Source organism: Pteronotus mesoamericanus, unplaced genomic scaffold, assembly GCF_021234165.1.
Source record: "Pteronotus mesoamericanus isolate MK-2021 breed Mesoamerican mustached bat unplaced genomic scaffold, CSHL_Meso_final scaffold_137, whole genome shotgun sequence".
Lineage (NCBI taxonomy): Eukaryota > Metazoa > Chordata > Mammalia > Chiroptera > Mormoopidae > Pteronotus > Pteronotus mesoamericanus.
This window is the reverse complement of record NW_026555306.1, coordinates 4,050,049-4,066,585: the sequence shown is the minus strand read 5'-3', so window position 1 is coordinate 4,066,585 and position 16,537 is coordinate 4,050,049. Positions and strand designations below refer to the sequence as shown.

At 46.5% G+C, this 16,537-nt stretch overlaps 1 protein-coding gene across 1 annotated transcript in view; it reads right to left on the bottom strand.

The window, feature by feature from the left end:
• The window catches only part of SAE1 (SUMO1 activating enzyme subunit 1), a 61,998-nt gene that overhangs the window by 31,616 nt on the left and 13,845 nt on the right, over positions 1 to 16,537 (bottom strand). Inside the window, exons 3-6 of the mRNA XM_054588646.1 lie at positions 14,009 to 14,182; positions 11,830 to 11,972; positions 10,500 to 10,599; positions 541 to 646 (exon numbers count right to left, since the gene is read on the bottom strand). Of these exons, the coding sequence (XP_054444621.1) occupies positions 541 to 646; positions 10,500 to 10,599; positions 11,830 to 11,972; positions 14,009 to 14,182 (523 nt within the window). The remainder of the gene's footprint in view (positions 1 to 540; positions 647 to 10,499; positions 10,600 to 11,829; positions 11,973 to 14,008; positions 14,183 to 16,537) is intronic.

Below are 16,537 nucleotides of genomic sequence, written 5' to 3'. Positions count from 1 at the left end.
GAGACTATAAGGAACCTTTATCTGTGCCTCAGTTTCTTTTTCTTTAAAAAAGGGATGGTAATAGTATCTACCTCCAACGGCTTGTGCTAAGCACTCAATGTTAGTTATTAAAAGAACACAGAGAAAATTGAAGTGCCAGGCAGAAGAACAACGCAGAGCCAGACAATACTTAGCTAAGAGCCCCCCGCGCACCAGCAGGGAGGGAAGGGACACAGAGAGAACCTTTCAGGCGAGGAGAGCTGACTTCGGGGCCAAGGAGAACTCTGAAGAGGGAAAAGTGGTCTTAGAAGTTGTTTGATTCATGACATGTTATCTCAGGCTCAACTTTGGAGGGCTGTTCATTTCAACAACAAAAAGCAAAAATCATTAAGAAACTGGAGTTCAATGACAGTCCTGGTGTCCATTCACTCAGATGCTTGGCCACGGAGAACCGGCTAACGAGGAACTCGAGTCAGGGTGAACATCAAGAAACCACCTGGACCCCACGGCCACGTTTACAGAAATCAAAGCCCAGAGTGCCGGGCAGCCTCGAGCGCTCACCTTGAAGCAGAAAGTAATCCGGAGTTGTGCGCTTCAGAGCGGCCTTGGCTTTGTCGCTGCTCCAGTCCACTTCCAGTGCTTCTTTGATGGAGCAGAAGACCACCTTCTGTTGAAGAAAAGGCAAGGCTGCTTAAGCATAAACTATGTTGGCTTTAAATCACAAAGCAGTAGCTCTTCCCTATCTAGAGACGTGTCCTTATCCGAGGTTTGCTGTCCACCAGAAGCAGCGGAAGCCCACGCAAATCCAACAAACGTGCGCTGAGCACTCACTGTGCGCTCCCCTGCGCACTGGGACACAGAGATGGGCTACGGGCTCCCTCCACTGAAGGGAGGCGGAGCCAAGCTGAAGCCCTGGCTCTTTCTTTAGTCCTGGCTGCAACTACGCTGCAGAAATACTCGCACAAGTGAGAAAGTGTCTAAAAATATTCAATGAAACAGTTTTTTTTAAACAGTAAACAAAAACTAACAAAGATTAATAAATGTTTCTCAGTACAGGAATGGTTTGCTACTGTTGATAGATGCCAATACTAACAGGCAACAGCAGGAAGGAGGAAAGAGGACGAATCCAAAGCTGCAGGCTATGGAAGCGGAAATGACATTTGCAAAAGTCCTGTGGTAGAGGGAAGCATAGCTGAAACCTATTAAACAAAATCAAATAATCCTGGAAAATGCCATAACATATGTTTTAAAACACAAACAATTAAATATGAATGAGAAAATGGTTTCCTTTCCGTTTCCTGAACAATTCCATCCAAAAGCCATTTGCTGGGACTGAGAAAGGGCAGGGAGCGAGTCTGTGCGGAGCCCTGGTCGCGCGGCTCAGCGGGCAGGAGCGTGGTCCTGTGCACCAAAAGGCTGGGGGTTGGATTCCCCGCCAGGCCCCATCCCTAGGTTGCACGTTTGACCGCTGGTCGGGGCGCATACAGGAGGCAACCCATCCGATGTTTCCCTCTCACATCAATTTCTGTCTGTCTGTCTATCCGCCCCATTCTTAGATGAGGATTAAAAAAGTAGTAATAAAACCACCAATACTCTAGAAGCAATGAGCACACCACCAATACCGAGATCTTGGTTTCCGTCACCATTCTGCCATTTCTAAGAGAAACATTTCTGCTTGGAGAAATGGCTGATTTCAACCTTGTGCGGGGAGAGCACGAGAGGACTTGGGAGTCTCTTACTGTGCCTGAAACAAAATTAGCGCTCCAAGAATAATGGGGACATGAAACAGAGAGCAGGAACCAGCTTAAAAGAGTACCCACTGGTCAAATCTGGAACAAATTGAGGATAAAAAATAATAGATTACACCGCTTTAAATAAACTAGAATCCATTAGTCCACAGAATTAAGATGAATAAAATTTAATGAGGAATGGGATATTTACGTGTTTTCAAAATACCTCTCCATAAAATATATTAGTCACACAGGGAAATGAGGAATTGTATTCAGAGAAGCCTGACAGACACAATCTTACTCAAAATGAGGAAAGCGAACATTAGCAGTGAAGGGCACGTGGACACCAGGCCACAGGTCTGGTGAGAAGCATCCACACCGTGACATTTTCCCCTGAACGTGTAGCTGGATTCTAATCATGAGGGAACATCGGGCGAACCCAAACAAAGGGACATTTTACAGAGTAACTGGCTTGTGATCTTCAAAAGTGTCATGAAAATCTAGATGCAGGCATCTTGATCCTAAACTGGATCCTTCTGCCAGGAGGACATCCTTGGAGCAACCAGTAACACGTGAGCAGGGTCTGAGACTTGGGTGGCAGAGATGTAGCTGGGCGGGTCTCCTGGTTGTGATGGAGGGTCTGTGGCTACGAAAGAGGCCTTGTTTGAGAAAACACAGCCTGAAACACCTGGAGTGACGGTCGGGGCACCGAGCTGGCACCGTGCTCTCTGGTGGCTCAGAGGAAAAACAGCTTTCAGCACTAGCTACTTTTACTGAGTTTACGATGGGTGTGAGCGTATAAATAATTCAAAACTTAGACATGCCTGTCTTCTTTTTATTCTCTCTCTGTACACACACCACACAAACCCTACCCCAGATATGTAAGATAGAGATAGAGAGAGACTCAAAACAAGTGTATAATTTAGGAGGCTCAGTCAACCAAGATGCATAAGCTACCAGGCAGTTTACACATCTCGCTAAGGACCAAAACGGATTTTATAGATGAAAGGTCAAATTGCTAGTGAAGGTGCAGTACAAGAGTCACGGTTTGTAAGGTGGCTTTCTGCCTCCACAGAATCATCCCTTTGGGGTGGTATATCAGATGTTTGTACTGCCCCCAAACCTTTTGGTCAATGGGTCCAAGTGACCTCAAAGATAAATCCTGTAGTTAGCCTAGCGACACTTAGTGCCTGAGGTAGCCTGCCAGACCCTGTTTAGCAGGTCTCAGGCACAGACCAAGCTGTAGGGGGCACGGTCTGGGAATGCAGTCACAACGAGGAAACAGCCTTTCTCTCAGGTCTAAAAAACTACCAGGACCTGAATTCAGAGTTTTTGTAGTCTGCCTGACCAAAAGCAATGCTAAGAGTCCATGGATTCGTTAGGTCACTATCTGATGATGAATGAGGGGGAAAAAAGTTGTGTTTTATTCTCAGTCCCAAGCAGCCCTGCCTCTAACACTTTTCAGGGCCTGAGGCAAGAGTACAAATACAAACCCCTATATCACACCTACATGGTTAGTTATACTGTAAATCACACTAACAAGCTATTAAACAAAGGATATTGTATTCTCCTGCCTTAACAGATACACCCACACCTTCTCCATAGCCATTGGGAGGATAGGTTCAGGCCTGGATTCAGGCCTGGAACTCTCTGGCTCCCTGGAGCCCTGTGCCCGCAGGAGGCGCGCTGGAAGCGCGGCCCCCTGCCCTTCACTGTCTCTTAGCTCCCTCCCAGCCCATCCTCCCCCACATACCCAACCCCAGACCTCTGCACGCAGACCCTGTGGTGAGGCCTGCACTCCCGGCAGGTCAGGGAAGGAGTCCAAAAAGCCTGGGAAGAGAGATTCCAGGGCCCCTGGCGTGTGGTCTAGAACTGGGGCGAAGACTACGGGCTCCAGGAGGACCTATCTCCTTGGTCCTACCAGGGGAATGGCTGGAAGGACGACAGAGTGGGACCTTCTAGAGCACCAGGGCCAAGGACAGAGGCCCTTTTTCCTCCCCAAGTCGAAGGGCAGAACAATTCCCAAATCTGTCACTAACTTGTAACCCTAGGCCAAGGAATTCAGCACTCAGGCCTGACTGGGGAAGACATTTAGGGACGCTTCCTGGTATCCGGGGAGGAGGCCCACAGTGGCCCTGTCTGTGATGGGGACTAGCCCTCCAGCTACAGGTGACAGAGCCAGCGGAGGGCCCTGGCCCAAGCCTGACCAGTCAGATTCTTTCTCCTGGGAACTGAGAATTTGAAAGCTGGAAACAGAACTGTATTAATAACGGCAGGGCTCTAAAGACAAAGGCCAAATTCCTACCGCCGCTCAGGCTCCCCAGCTCCCCAGTTTGCACCCTTCTCAGATCACTGTAGTTCTTCATCTTGTACTGCTCCAGCTCGCCTCCAATTAACGTCCCGTTTTTTGGGTGTTCCAACTACCCCAAGTCTACTATCATCGCTCATAACAATTAAAAATAAAACAACTTAACCAAGTTGCTTAATTTGCAGTGGGAAACACGCAGAAGGTGGTGCTTGCCTTACCCACCTCACCCACACTGGACTGAGGGAAAACTCGCTCGACAGCGCTGGCAGGGAAGGGTCTTTCTGATGAAGCGCCCAGGACAGCACCATCCCCCTGCACCGAGAGAACACACTAAACCTGGCAACTCCCAGTCTTGCTTGCCCCCCACCCCCAGCCCTGCTTCCCAGAGAACCCCGAGCCTTAATGCTTGCAATTGCGTAGTCCGGTTAAGACTAGTGACAAGCCTCTTACACCCCTTACAGCTGCCTGGGGCAGGGACACAGCGAAAGGCACAACACCAAGTAGATTAGATTGTCAATAAATACCGTGAGTTTGCTGAAAATCCCAAGAGTAAATATAATAGACGAATTCTCCACATGGTCTACCAGCCGCCAGATTACGGGGCTGCGCTGGGCCATTTACAAGAGTGGGAAACTGCAGTGACCTGGTCACCGCGACAGGAGGCTGGCTCGCTAGGTCTCAGCGAGGCGTGCAAGCCACGCGCTCCACAGTGCACACGCGTCTGGGGAGCGCTTCTGAAAACACGCTGAATAAAAAAAGCCAAACACAACACATGTCACATATGTTAGGTCATTACATAGCTCAACTTTCTTTTGTATACTATACACACAGAAAGAATACTGAAAGCCACTACTGGGGAGGGGTTCACATTCGCTCAGCTTGCTCTGTTTTCCACACCTGGGATTGTGAATAGATTTTACTTTTTAAATCAGGCTGCACACCTATAACGTGTGATATAGTCCTAGATGTAAAGTTGAATGTAAATCAGAATCGAAATAACTTTCAAAACTACAGCTTTCTAGGTCTAATTTCCACACCTCCTCACGGGAGGCTACAGTTTTCAAAAGCACTCTAACAAATGACAGCCACAACCGGAGACAAATTTTCACACTCAGCAGAGTGGCAAAAGGGCCTGAAGTTAGCACAAATTAATTACTGTCACGTATCGCTGGCTTTGGAATGTAAGTGGATAAAACTACTCGGGAGTAGTTTAGCAGGCAGGGTCTGGTGAAGCTGAAGACACACACATCCCAATTTTTGTCCTAAGTATCCACCCTGGAGAAATCACAGTTGCTCAAGGAGATTAGCTACACACACACACACACACACACACACACACACACACACGAAACACCAGCTGGAGCACGCCCAATTTGTTACAGGGAAAACTCACACACCTAAATGTCCAACAACAGCAGAATAGCGATATATTCACACCACAAATGCTCTGCAGCCAGAAAAAAAGAAGACTGTCCTGAAGTGCTGCTGTCCAAGGGAACTGCTATGGGGCTCAAACGTCCGCTCACACGTCCTCTATCCTTACACACAAATGCCAATAGCCCCTGTGGTTACTGAGCATATGAACTGTGGTTAGAGATGCTGAAGAAGCACACTTTTTATTTTATTAAATTTTAATTAATTTTAATAGTCACACATGGCTAGTGGCTACCAATATGGACAGTGAAGCCCTCAAACTACAAATACATACACACACACACACACACACACACATACATATATAGACATATATACACATAACACTGCTCTTAAAAAGCAGATGGTAGTATTTAGAAACTATGAAACCAATTTTTAAAGAAGCTGAAAATGCCCCAGCCAGGTAGCTCAGTTGGTCAGAGCAGCGTCCTGATACACCAGAGTTGCAGGTTTGATCCCTGGTCAGAGCACATGCAAGAATCAACCAATGAATGCACACATAAATGAAACAAATCGATGCCTCTCCCTGCCCTCCGCTCTTAAAAAAAAAAAGTTAAAGAGCGTACCAAATATTTCTCTATTTCTGTGTCTGTTCTCATACATAGTTAAATGCACGGGCATGAGAACTGCGACTGAGGACGGAGGTTCCTTATGTTGGGCGGGGACCCCTGGGCTGGGCCCGACCACACTGGTAGTGCTTTATGCTCTAAACGGGGTGACGGGTACATGCGCAGCTATATCCTTCCTAATTTATACTCGCAACATCACACAGTAAATTCTACAAACTCACGACAAAACACTAGGCCAACCAGGGCTATATTCGCTCCTTCCAGGTACCTCATTAAGTCCACACAAATGTACCAGCAGCCCGGGGAGAAGGGAGAGAAGGAGCACACAGATTGCACAACACACTGGAAATGTTTGGGTTTTTAAGGTTAACAGCGTTTTACTGTTATGTTCTGAAACTCGGACTGATGCGGCATGATTTTTTTTGTATCAAAGCTCTCACACGCACAAGCACACACGCAGGCTGGCTGGCTGTGCTGTAATGCCGGGAAGGGCCCCCTTCCCTAATCCCCAAAGCCCAGAAACGTCGCCCTGTGAGACAGCACCACCAGCACCCACCCCACTCTCTCCAACCATCAGCACTGCACCAGACTCTGCAGCCTGCACCCTGCACTACCCTGCCACCCCTCCCCCAAACCAAGCGACTGCGACAATTAGCAGCATCTGGGCCTGAAGCACCTGGTCTAGGCAACCCAATGGCTTACTTCTAAACACTCCTGGCCAAGTCCCTTGTCCTTCTTGTAAATCTGTTCTTGCCTTACTCAAAAACCTAAACTATGAGAACTAATGTACTACACCATTAATCCAATTTAGTTGATCACAAAGAGAGTTAATTCAATAATTCTTTTTAAAAATTGCAATACTCTGTAGCGAAAGCCACAACTTCACTGCACAAACCTTTCCTGAACGTGACTGTGTACCAGGCACTGCCTAAGACAGCAACGGAGGAAGCCACCCTGTCCTGATGGAGCTTAAACTCTAATGGGAGAGGCTGACAAGTGACCTGGAGAGCAACCAGCTTTACAAGTCAAGGCGCCACAAAAGAGGAAGAACGAAACTCATCAGTGAAACACAGGAATGTTTCTTTAAAGATGGGGGTGAGAGGAAGAAGACAGAGCTGTCAACAAACTGCTCAGAAAGGGGGAATCAAAATAATGAATCACTACTCTCCTGTGGAATTTCACAACTAATTCATGAGAAGAGTATTAACAGTGCCCAAATTAGTCACCTACTATTTTCAGAAGCAGAGGTAAAATTAAATCTGTATTTCTTAGCATGTCATGAACAAATCCTACTTTGTGCTTGATTTTTAAAGTGCTGTTAGGGCGAGGAAGCACCATCAGCCCATCTACTCATGTCCAGCAGCCCCTAACCACAAACAAACAAGAGCCGCAGCAAATGGGAGTGTGATAACGGCCTTTCCTCCCAAAGGTTTTCCTGGAAGGACCCCCGTCTTCACATGCTGTATCCCACCATCCTCATAAAACTTCAAAACACTCTAGAAACTCCCAGAGGATTCGGCTTGAGTCACAGGGTGAGCCAGTGCCCTTGGCTCGGTCCCTGCCCTCCCACCTGCCGCTGCTTTCTTACAGAGCCGCATGGCCCTGGCGGGTCGTTTAACCTCTCAGCTTCCGCGCCAGCACTAGATGGCACAACGGGGCTGGATGTGCTTGCCTGCACCCAACACACTGCCCTGCACACAGCAAGCATTTTGCAACCCAAAGAAACAGAAAGAGATGGCTGCTTTGGAGTGAGAAAAGCCAGGGTCACTCTGTCCTATCTGTGCTTTTTGTTGAACCTGCTTCCTGTGACTGAATGCTGGCCCTGGCTTTGGGGCCTGGCAAACTGGCATTTACATGCAAATCTAACAACTCTTTCTCTGGGAGACTTTTCTGAACATTTCCTCCGCAAAACCATCACCCTCTCCTTTATCCACTGCGCGTTAGCGTCTACGTCAGGTTTGTGCCCAAGACCAGATTCCGATGAAATCGGATGCACTTCTCCTGGGCACCAAAAGCAGCAAACAAGCGCCCGAGCAGCCAGCCAGCTCCGGGCAGCGCCCCCCCCCCACCCCCCGGCCACTGCTGTGTTTGTCACGATAGCACTTGTGCTAGAAAGGCCCAGTGTCTTCCTAGATGGTGTGAAAACCACAACCTCTGTTTTCCCTCTTTGTTTTTTAACGTTTCTAATTTAGGAGCACAATGCGTACCTTAAAGCAAAAGTGGCTTTACCACATTTGGAACCTAACCAGAAACCTTTCACAGGAAACAGGAAGTGGCCACTTCCCCACCCCCATGCTGCACCCTGAGCATAACCCAGCTAGTTATTCCGTACAATTTAGGCAAAAGGGCAGAATCTGAATCAAGGAATCTTTGAGCTGGACGCAAACTCCACACCACAGAGCAGTCTCCGCCAAAACGGAGAAAACCTTCTGCCACAAGGTGACAAGGCGCTGGCCAGGGTCCGGGCGGCCCGGGCTTCCGCGGGGCTCTCAGGGAAGCCGCACAAAGGCAAGGTCTGGAATCCCGGGGATTGTCATGAGGAATGCACTGAATGCCTCGCAACCTTCAGGGCTCTGGTTGGAATCCAGGCCTGAATTGTCCAAGCGAAACAGCTGACTAACAATGTCAGCTGGGGCATATTTTGATACCTTCAACTTCAGCCCCACGTAGGAAGGGGCCACGCGCAACGCCCCGTGACTGAAGAGCTCTAGGAATGGTGCGCGAGTGCCTGCCCGGGCTGCCCGCATTCTCCTCATAGCGAGATGGAGTGGCTCCCCAAAGGGGTTTCCAGATCGGCCCCAGTGGGCACCGGCAACACCGACTCCCAGGAAACTCCCAGCTGTGAAGGGCTAACAAAGCCAGGCACTCTCCATTTGAATGTGAAAGACCCGCCTCAATCAGAGAAGCCCTTAAGCCATAAAACCCTTCACACCAAGGCCAAGTGTCACACTTGTAAGAGGGTGTGATTTATAAATTGACAGCACCCACAAAGCTGCTTTTGTCCTCCTACATTAGTTAACAATTTATCTCCCCCCACCAAGCTCACGGAGCTATTCAGATAAGGCCTGGCTGGGCCTCCAAAAGAAAGAAAGGAAGAAAGAAAAGGACCCAAGTTTTGGCCAAAACACCAATGTTCACTTGGGATAATTATGGTCCTGTGAATAGACACTAAAATTAGGGCTTAATAATTCCTCTGTATCACACTCACAGCATCAAACTATTCCAGTACAAACATAAAAAGCAAGAAAAAGAAAATCTCCAGCGCAGCCTTGCTGGAAACTTGAAGAGTTCCACTTTTGTGGTTTTCTGCAGTCTCTTTTGTGGTTTCTGCACTCTTAGAATCCCCCCTTTAGGGCAATTTTAACTTGATGCTCTGACCAGCTGTTTTTCTTTCTCAACATTTAAATCTACATAGTAAAGAGTATATATGAGCTTGGTCGTATCTTTCCTCTCAGTTCAATAAAACCAATTCTGACCACTTCGCCTCATTTTCCCCATCGCAAGATTCCTTCTCAGATTCCACCACCAACTAGGAAACCGTCGTCTCGGATTCCCTTCCGACTCCCACTCCTCTTTCTAGAAAATGAATTTCAATTACTGCACCAATTCCAAGTACAGTCTAAGTATCCATTTAAAAATACACACCTGATAACATTTGTTACTCTAAGGCCTCTCTTCTTGAAAGATTTAGTGAAAACTTTTAAAGAAACAAAAGTTAATTCAAGTTTAGGCTGTCTTCCGCCCATTTAGTACCTTACTAAATTGTCTATCAATTTGATTTAAAAATAATAATAATAATAATAATAATAATCGCCTTTGCTCAAAAACAGTCTGTCTGATATTACTCCACACACCAGGAGTCAGATTGGTGGCCCACAGACCCAGTCAGTCCTGCAAACACACTTTTTTTAGCCTCCAGTGTTGGTGAGAACAGCATTCGGGTGAGTAGATTGCCAGTGTTAAAAGTTTGGGACAGGGTATATCCTCCCCCACAACATCTACATTTTTGATTCTCTTAAAAAAAAAAAAAAAAAAAGAGGCGTATCTGCCCCTGGCTGGTGTGGCTCAGTGCACAGAGCACCAGCCTGGGAACTGAAAGGTCACCGGCTCAATTCCCTGTCAGGGCACAGGCCTGGGTTGCAGGTCAGGTCCCCAGTTGGTGGCGAGCAAGAGGCAACCACACATGGATGTTTCTCTCCCCCTCTTTCTTCCTCCCTTCTCCTCTCTCTGAAAAAATAAAATCTTAAAAAAAAAAAATCACATCTGGCATCCTAAGTCCACACATTCCCCACAGCTCAGCAGGCTGGCATTAAGCAGCAGCTGCCCCCCTTTAAGTGGGACAAGCACCAGCCCTGTCTGTCCAGACCCTCCCTCCAAGCCCAGCATGGCTTCCCTCGCTGGCCATTGTAAATGCCTGTCCCCAGAAAGCTCAGGGTTTGAGCCCCGCCCACCAAACACACGCACGCAGAGCACACATACCTTTTTGACCATCGTTGTCTCAGATGAATCCAGTCTTGCTCTCTTGGTATCAGGTCCATCCTCTACCCCTTGACTAACTTTGGCAACTTTGGTTTTCTCCCTAGAGGGTGACAAGGAAAGGAATCCAGTTCTACCCTAGGAATCATGTTGTAAGAACAAAGAGAGCATTACCACCTCACAGAATAGGATGCCGGTTAAGGGCAAAAGATTTGGAGTCAAACAGACCTGGGTTCAAATCCCAGAGCCGGTCACGCACTACATGGGAGTAACAACTGCTAACAGAAGATTGTTGCAAGAAGAGAAACAACATACATTGTGTAGCGCACTGCCCCGTAAGCTGTCAGCAAACTCGATGAACATTCCACTTGAATCATGAAATAGTCAAACTGAATTCCTCCCTTCTGCCATGAGGAGCTCACATTAAAATAATCGGGACTGCTTTCCTGTAAGACTTCTTTATCCATTTATAATGGGCCCAGAGAACTAGATTTTCTTAAAGCCATAAAACACTGAGGTTACAAAATCTTGAGCATGTCTGTCCTTTCCCCCAAGTCAATTTTACAGGCAAGAAACCTGCAGACCAGAGAAATTTCTGCCATTTGTGTGACAAGCTGAACTAAAGCAAGCAGTTCATGACTCTGGGTAGGAAGCGTCACCTGCCAGACAGCAGGGTCTCTCTTTACCTCTTAAGGGGTGGGGCAGTGGTCAGAAAATTACAGCCAATAAACCAACTCATGTCGTTTTACAATAATGGTATCATCTTTCTCAAGAAGCTACAAGTTCAAAACGCTGCAGGTCCCATCATGTGAGAATCACCGTGGTCTGCAACCGCATGTTCATGACGAGAGGGCACGGGCTGCTTGCTGCGCCAGGGCAGTCTCCGGGCCGCGTGGGGCTCTGTTCCCAAGGCAGACTTCAGCCAAACGTGCCTCCAGACATGCCCACCTAACTGTGCTGTACTCATTTACGGTCTCTCCCCTGAAAGCATTCAAGCCTAAGATGGGCCACAGAGGTCGTACCAGCCTAGCAAGCCTTCCCTGAAGAGAAAGCGCGCTTCACACCCGGAAATCCAGACAGCTAAACCCCTAGGCGATGTACTTCGATTGCCTAGAACTCTGCTTTCTTTATGCTTGAAATGAGACCAAGGCAGGGACCCCATCTCCTGCCATTCTGACCACACAATCTACGTAGCATAAGCTGTTAATAAATTGATTTCCCAACGTTCTAAGTATTACAGTAAAAGATTTTCCTTCAATGGTTAATTTCCAATCAGTATATAAAACTCTATTTTGAAAATGGTATTACTCCCTCCTCCTCTCCCAACACTTACTCTACAAATTCATGCTCTCCAAGGTTAGCAAATGTGTATCCATGGTAGCCAAAAACATCTCCTGTGAAGAACTTGATGCTATTTTTGTGACAGATTTGGTCAACTTTAACTATGACATCCCTGGAGCAGCAAGTCAGGCATACCTGCGGGAAGAAAAAAATTGGCTGGGAGTGAGTTCTGCAAACTGTGAATCACTGTCCTGATGTCTAAATAAATCTTAACGAGCAGCCTCGCCAGGCATGTCTAAAGCCAGTTTCAAACTGGTACAACAGGTTCTTTGGATCTTATGGTTGGAAGACAAAGGAAAAGTTGAAGGTTCAGTGTATAGAAAATGTAAATTATGAGACTGTCACTTTCTGCAACCTGAACGAAATGTGTTTAGCTAGAAAGTAAAAGCCATTCAATGAATTTGTTTCCCCTGATCCATGAACATATGTAAACCACATTTCATAGTTTGCATGAAAAGAAAAGAAAAAAACAGAAATAGCTCAGTGTAAGTTATTTCTAAAGAATTAAATATATTAAAATCTGAATAAGCTACAGCAAGAAGCAAAACTAGTATTTAAAAGTGACCCATAGGTCACATTTAAATACAAGGGCATTTCCCCCCCTTCTTTTGATGGATATGTTAAGATAAAAAAGATAAACAAGTCCTGTTGAGGTTATTTTTCCAGTTTTCCATGTGAAATTTTATCTGAATTTAAGGACAAAAGAAAAGGTTACAGACCAAGTGACCTTCCATTCAGATTCAGACAATGAACCGGTGATTCAACTGAGTGGAATTATCGATGCTGCCCTGAAGCCTCTAAGATCTGTTCCAATAAGTTGAGATACTGGAAACGGCTAAACTTTACTGCATAAAACACTGCCTTTCCAGGAGAAGCTTTGTGATCAGGGCCAAGAAGATAATTCCTAACGTGTACATTTTTCATCTGAACACAGAAAGTTGGAGAAGAAATTACAAAAGGATAATTTCATTTGACAGACCCCTTCTGCTCTTTCTGGCAGCCTGAACACTTAAACTCCCAGAGAAGTAGATGCCTCTGGTGAAATTCAAAGGACACAGTCTCCCAAGGAAAAGTCAAATCAAGAAGGCATGACAACCCCAGGGGGGGACATGTAATCAACTGCCCAAACGGAAGCCTGTAGAATCGCAAGAATCAGGACCCATCACACATGACCTGTGAGACAGTCACGCTCGCCCCGCGCACGTGCATTATACAAGCAACTGGCCCCCTGCTTCAGCTCTGACAAGGCTTCTAAGTGCTGGAAGCTCAAGGGACACCTAGAGTATATCAAATGTGGTTACTGTGGATAAAAACGTGAAGAGATTTTCATCCACATGGAAAATGTTCCAATATCTGGAGTTATGAAACAGAATGAATTAAAAAAAGACAAAATGCACAGATGAGCCGTCATTTCAAGCCTGTATTTGAACAGATGCACATATGAAATATAACAGTGTGAAAAACAAACTACCCAATCCAACTTCTAACCTCTTGGGTAATGGGCCTTTCATTTAAAAAACAAGTAGATTGGTCATCTGTGACTATGTCACAGTTACCCAAGCTTCTTGCAGGGTACACGGACCCATGTCTGAAAGGCCAGAGACACTGAAACAGAACTTAACTTATCCTTTCACCTCTGCAGAGATTTGGCAGTGAAACCAAATGGGGCTGGATATGCCCCATTCGGCTTATGACTACAGGGATTTTGTTGCGTTAGCCATGGCAACATGGTCAGAGCGGCTGTGTGAAAGAGACAGATCAAGATCAGGTGTGCTGTTTTTTTTTAAAGACAAAACACAAGCTGTACTTTGGTATTGCTGACCAAAAAAAAAGGGGAAGACTCTCCTACAGAAATTACTCACCAACTTGTTACACTTTCAAGAGAAAACATTTGCAATAAAATGTACCAAAGCTATGTGCAAAGATTCTGGAAGGAAGACAAAACACCAAGGATGAAACCCGGCCTAAGGGGACATATGCGCAGACCCAAGTACTGGATCCCCACCAACACATTCCACCTCCTGAGGCTGAGGAACAGTACAGCTTACAGACTTACTTGGGAAAAAAGCTTAGAATTCAAGATTCTGATGTTCCAGTGTACCTAGAACACACACAATTAGAGCTTTAATTTGCTCAATTTCCCCAGATCGTACACTCTCTATGAAACTTACAGCATCGAACTGAGTGAAAAATGACTCTGGTTTCTTTTCTATATTCTCAGTGTCCACCTTCACATCCACCATGGGGTTGAGATTCTGGGCTCGCTCCAAAGAGGCCTCGGCCCTGTTTCGGCCAACAGACCCAGTACGGATCAGGAACTGAGCTCCAGGGTCTTCCGGAGATACCTAGGAAGAATTTTTAATAAAATACTTGAATTGGGGGAAAAACATATCTCAAAGACAATGAACCTTTCCATGTTAAAGGATAACTAAAATACCCACCGTCTAATTGCATTACTGCTCCTGTGGGAACCTGCCTAAATGCAGACTCTCTACACTCCTTCCTTCTGAGGCTTCAAAATAGACACCAAACTTTCCCTGGGCATTGATGGTTAAAGAGCTCCCCCTTGTGTTTATAAAGAAAATTCACTCTGAAGAGAAAAGCCCATGCTGTCGTCTTCTACTTCTGTTTGTAACTGCTAACAAAACGATATAATTATCATAGTCAGACTTCACCAAATACTTACCACATGCCGAACTCTGAGCATTCAGAAACGTAAGTATTTTAAAGGATGTGGTCCCTGCCTGCAGTGGTTAAAATCAGACCAGTGCAAAAATCAAACACAACTAAGAATGCTTGAAATAAACTCTTAAATTCCATTAAAAATCAGAGGAGGAAAGATCAGTGGGGGCTGGAAGAGAGAGACGACCTCTCCCAGAAGGCTGGACATACTGCAGACACCCTCAAAGGCAGATAACATGATCACTGGACTCCACACTGTTCACAAAGCACTTCTTCCCAAACATCTAATGTAACCATTATTCTCTAGGTATGACCTCGCCACTTTCACCAAGACCGGGTTCAATCTTCCCTTCTCTCCTCCTACCAAGTTTCCACTGCACTAACTACTTTACTACCTTCCCTCCAAGAACATGAGCTGGTCTTTCTCCCATTCAAGGCCAACCCTCTAACAGGAATCTCAACCCATCCCATCCTGCTTCTTCAGGGATCTCATTATATTCTGAGAAGCTATACACCACGGTGATGAAAAGCAAGGCTCTCAAATAATTCAGGCAGGATTCACATCTTTGATTCAAATGCTGGCTCAACCACTCACTGTGTAACCTTGAGTGCCTATGAAGGAATCACATGTAAAATGCACATGTTAATAAAAACACCACACTTACTAATTACTCCACCGATGTTAATTATTACTATCCATTCTCTGCTCCCCTCGCCTCTCAGATCCTGGCTCTCCTCCTCCCTCGCTAGACAGTGCAGCCTCTACACGGGCCCCCTGAGGTGCGACTGTCCCTGAGGTTCCCTCTCAGAATCATTGATCTTCTCACTCTGGATACCACCACACACCACCTCGATGCCTCTTTTTGGTTCTACCAGAATTTTCTGATATTTCTCAAATCGCTCTTAATGGTACAGATTTCTTCTTGATCTGAGTCTCGCATTAAACTAACTGCCCACCAGATACTCCCTCCTGGACATCCCATCGGCCCTTCACTACCTGACTCCTGTAATATTCCCTCGACAGAAGCCGCCTGCTAAGGTGGCTGAGCATGGGCGCCAGCAGGAGTCAGACTGACTGGGTCATGGTCTCCCACTAACAGCTGTGACCTTGAGTGGGCCAGTACTTCAACTCCTTTTCCTCAGTTTTCTGATTTGTAAAGTAGGGATGATAAGCCGTTCCTCTTGGGAGTTGCTGGGAGGACTAAATGAGATACTACAGCCACAGCTCTTAGAACAACGTCCAGCACCTTCGGTGAGTGTCTGCTGCTGGAAGCTGCGGGTATCCCTTGCCTTCCTTGCGCGCCCATATACGATCCTACCAATTCTGCCACTTAAGTTTTCCTCACCGCTGCGTGCCTCCTGCCCAGTCACCAGTACCATTACTCAGATCCCTTTCATCTCTCACCAAAACTACTAAAGCAGCCTTCTGAGTGGCCTTGGGCCAGCCATGGCTCATAGAGTGGTCAGCGATCTACCCAAAGCTGACCAGGTCCCTCCTTCCCACGTTCAAAACTCTCCAATGAGACCTCGCTACTGAGGGGTTTCAGTGTAAGTTTACAGCAGGGCTTGCTAGCAGGCTCTTCATGACTTGGATCCTGCCGGCAGCCTGCTCCCACCTCCTACCACTTTGGGAGTGACACTTTAGGTTTCACACTCTCAACACTCCAAACTGCTTGCTATCGCCTATAGCTTCCCTGCTGTTTCGTGTCACTGCTAGGTCCCTTGCCTGGAACATAGCCCTTGACTTGACACACCTCTACTTGTTTAATACTCAGCTCAGATCAGAACTGCAGAAGACTTTCATGTCCTCTACCACACCCTGAGTCAGGGAGCCCAGTCTGGTTCCTGGAAAAATGTTGAGAATAGGAATTAAATGTTGTGCATCTTTGTATGGCCAAAACCTAGAATATTCTGGGTACCAGAAGGTGCTCTTGGATGCCTGTTAATGTACACAAAATGAAAAACTCTAAGGGACAGGAAATAACACCCTCAATTTATAGATTAGCAACCTGAGCCTC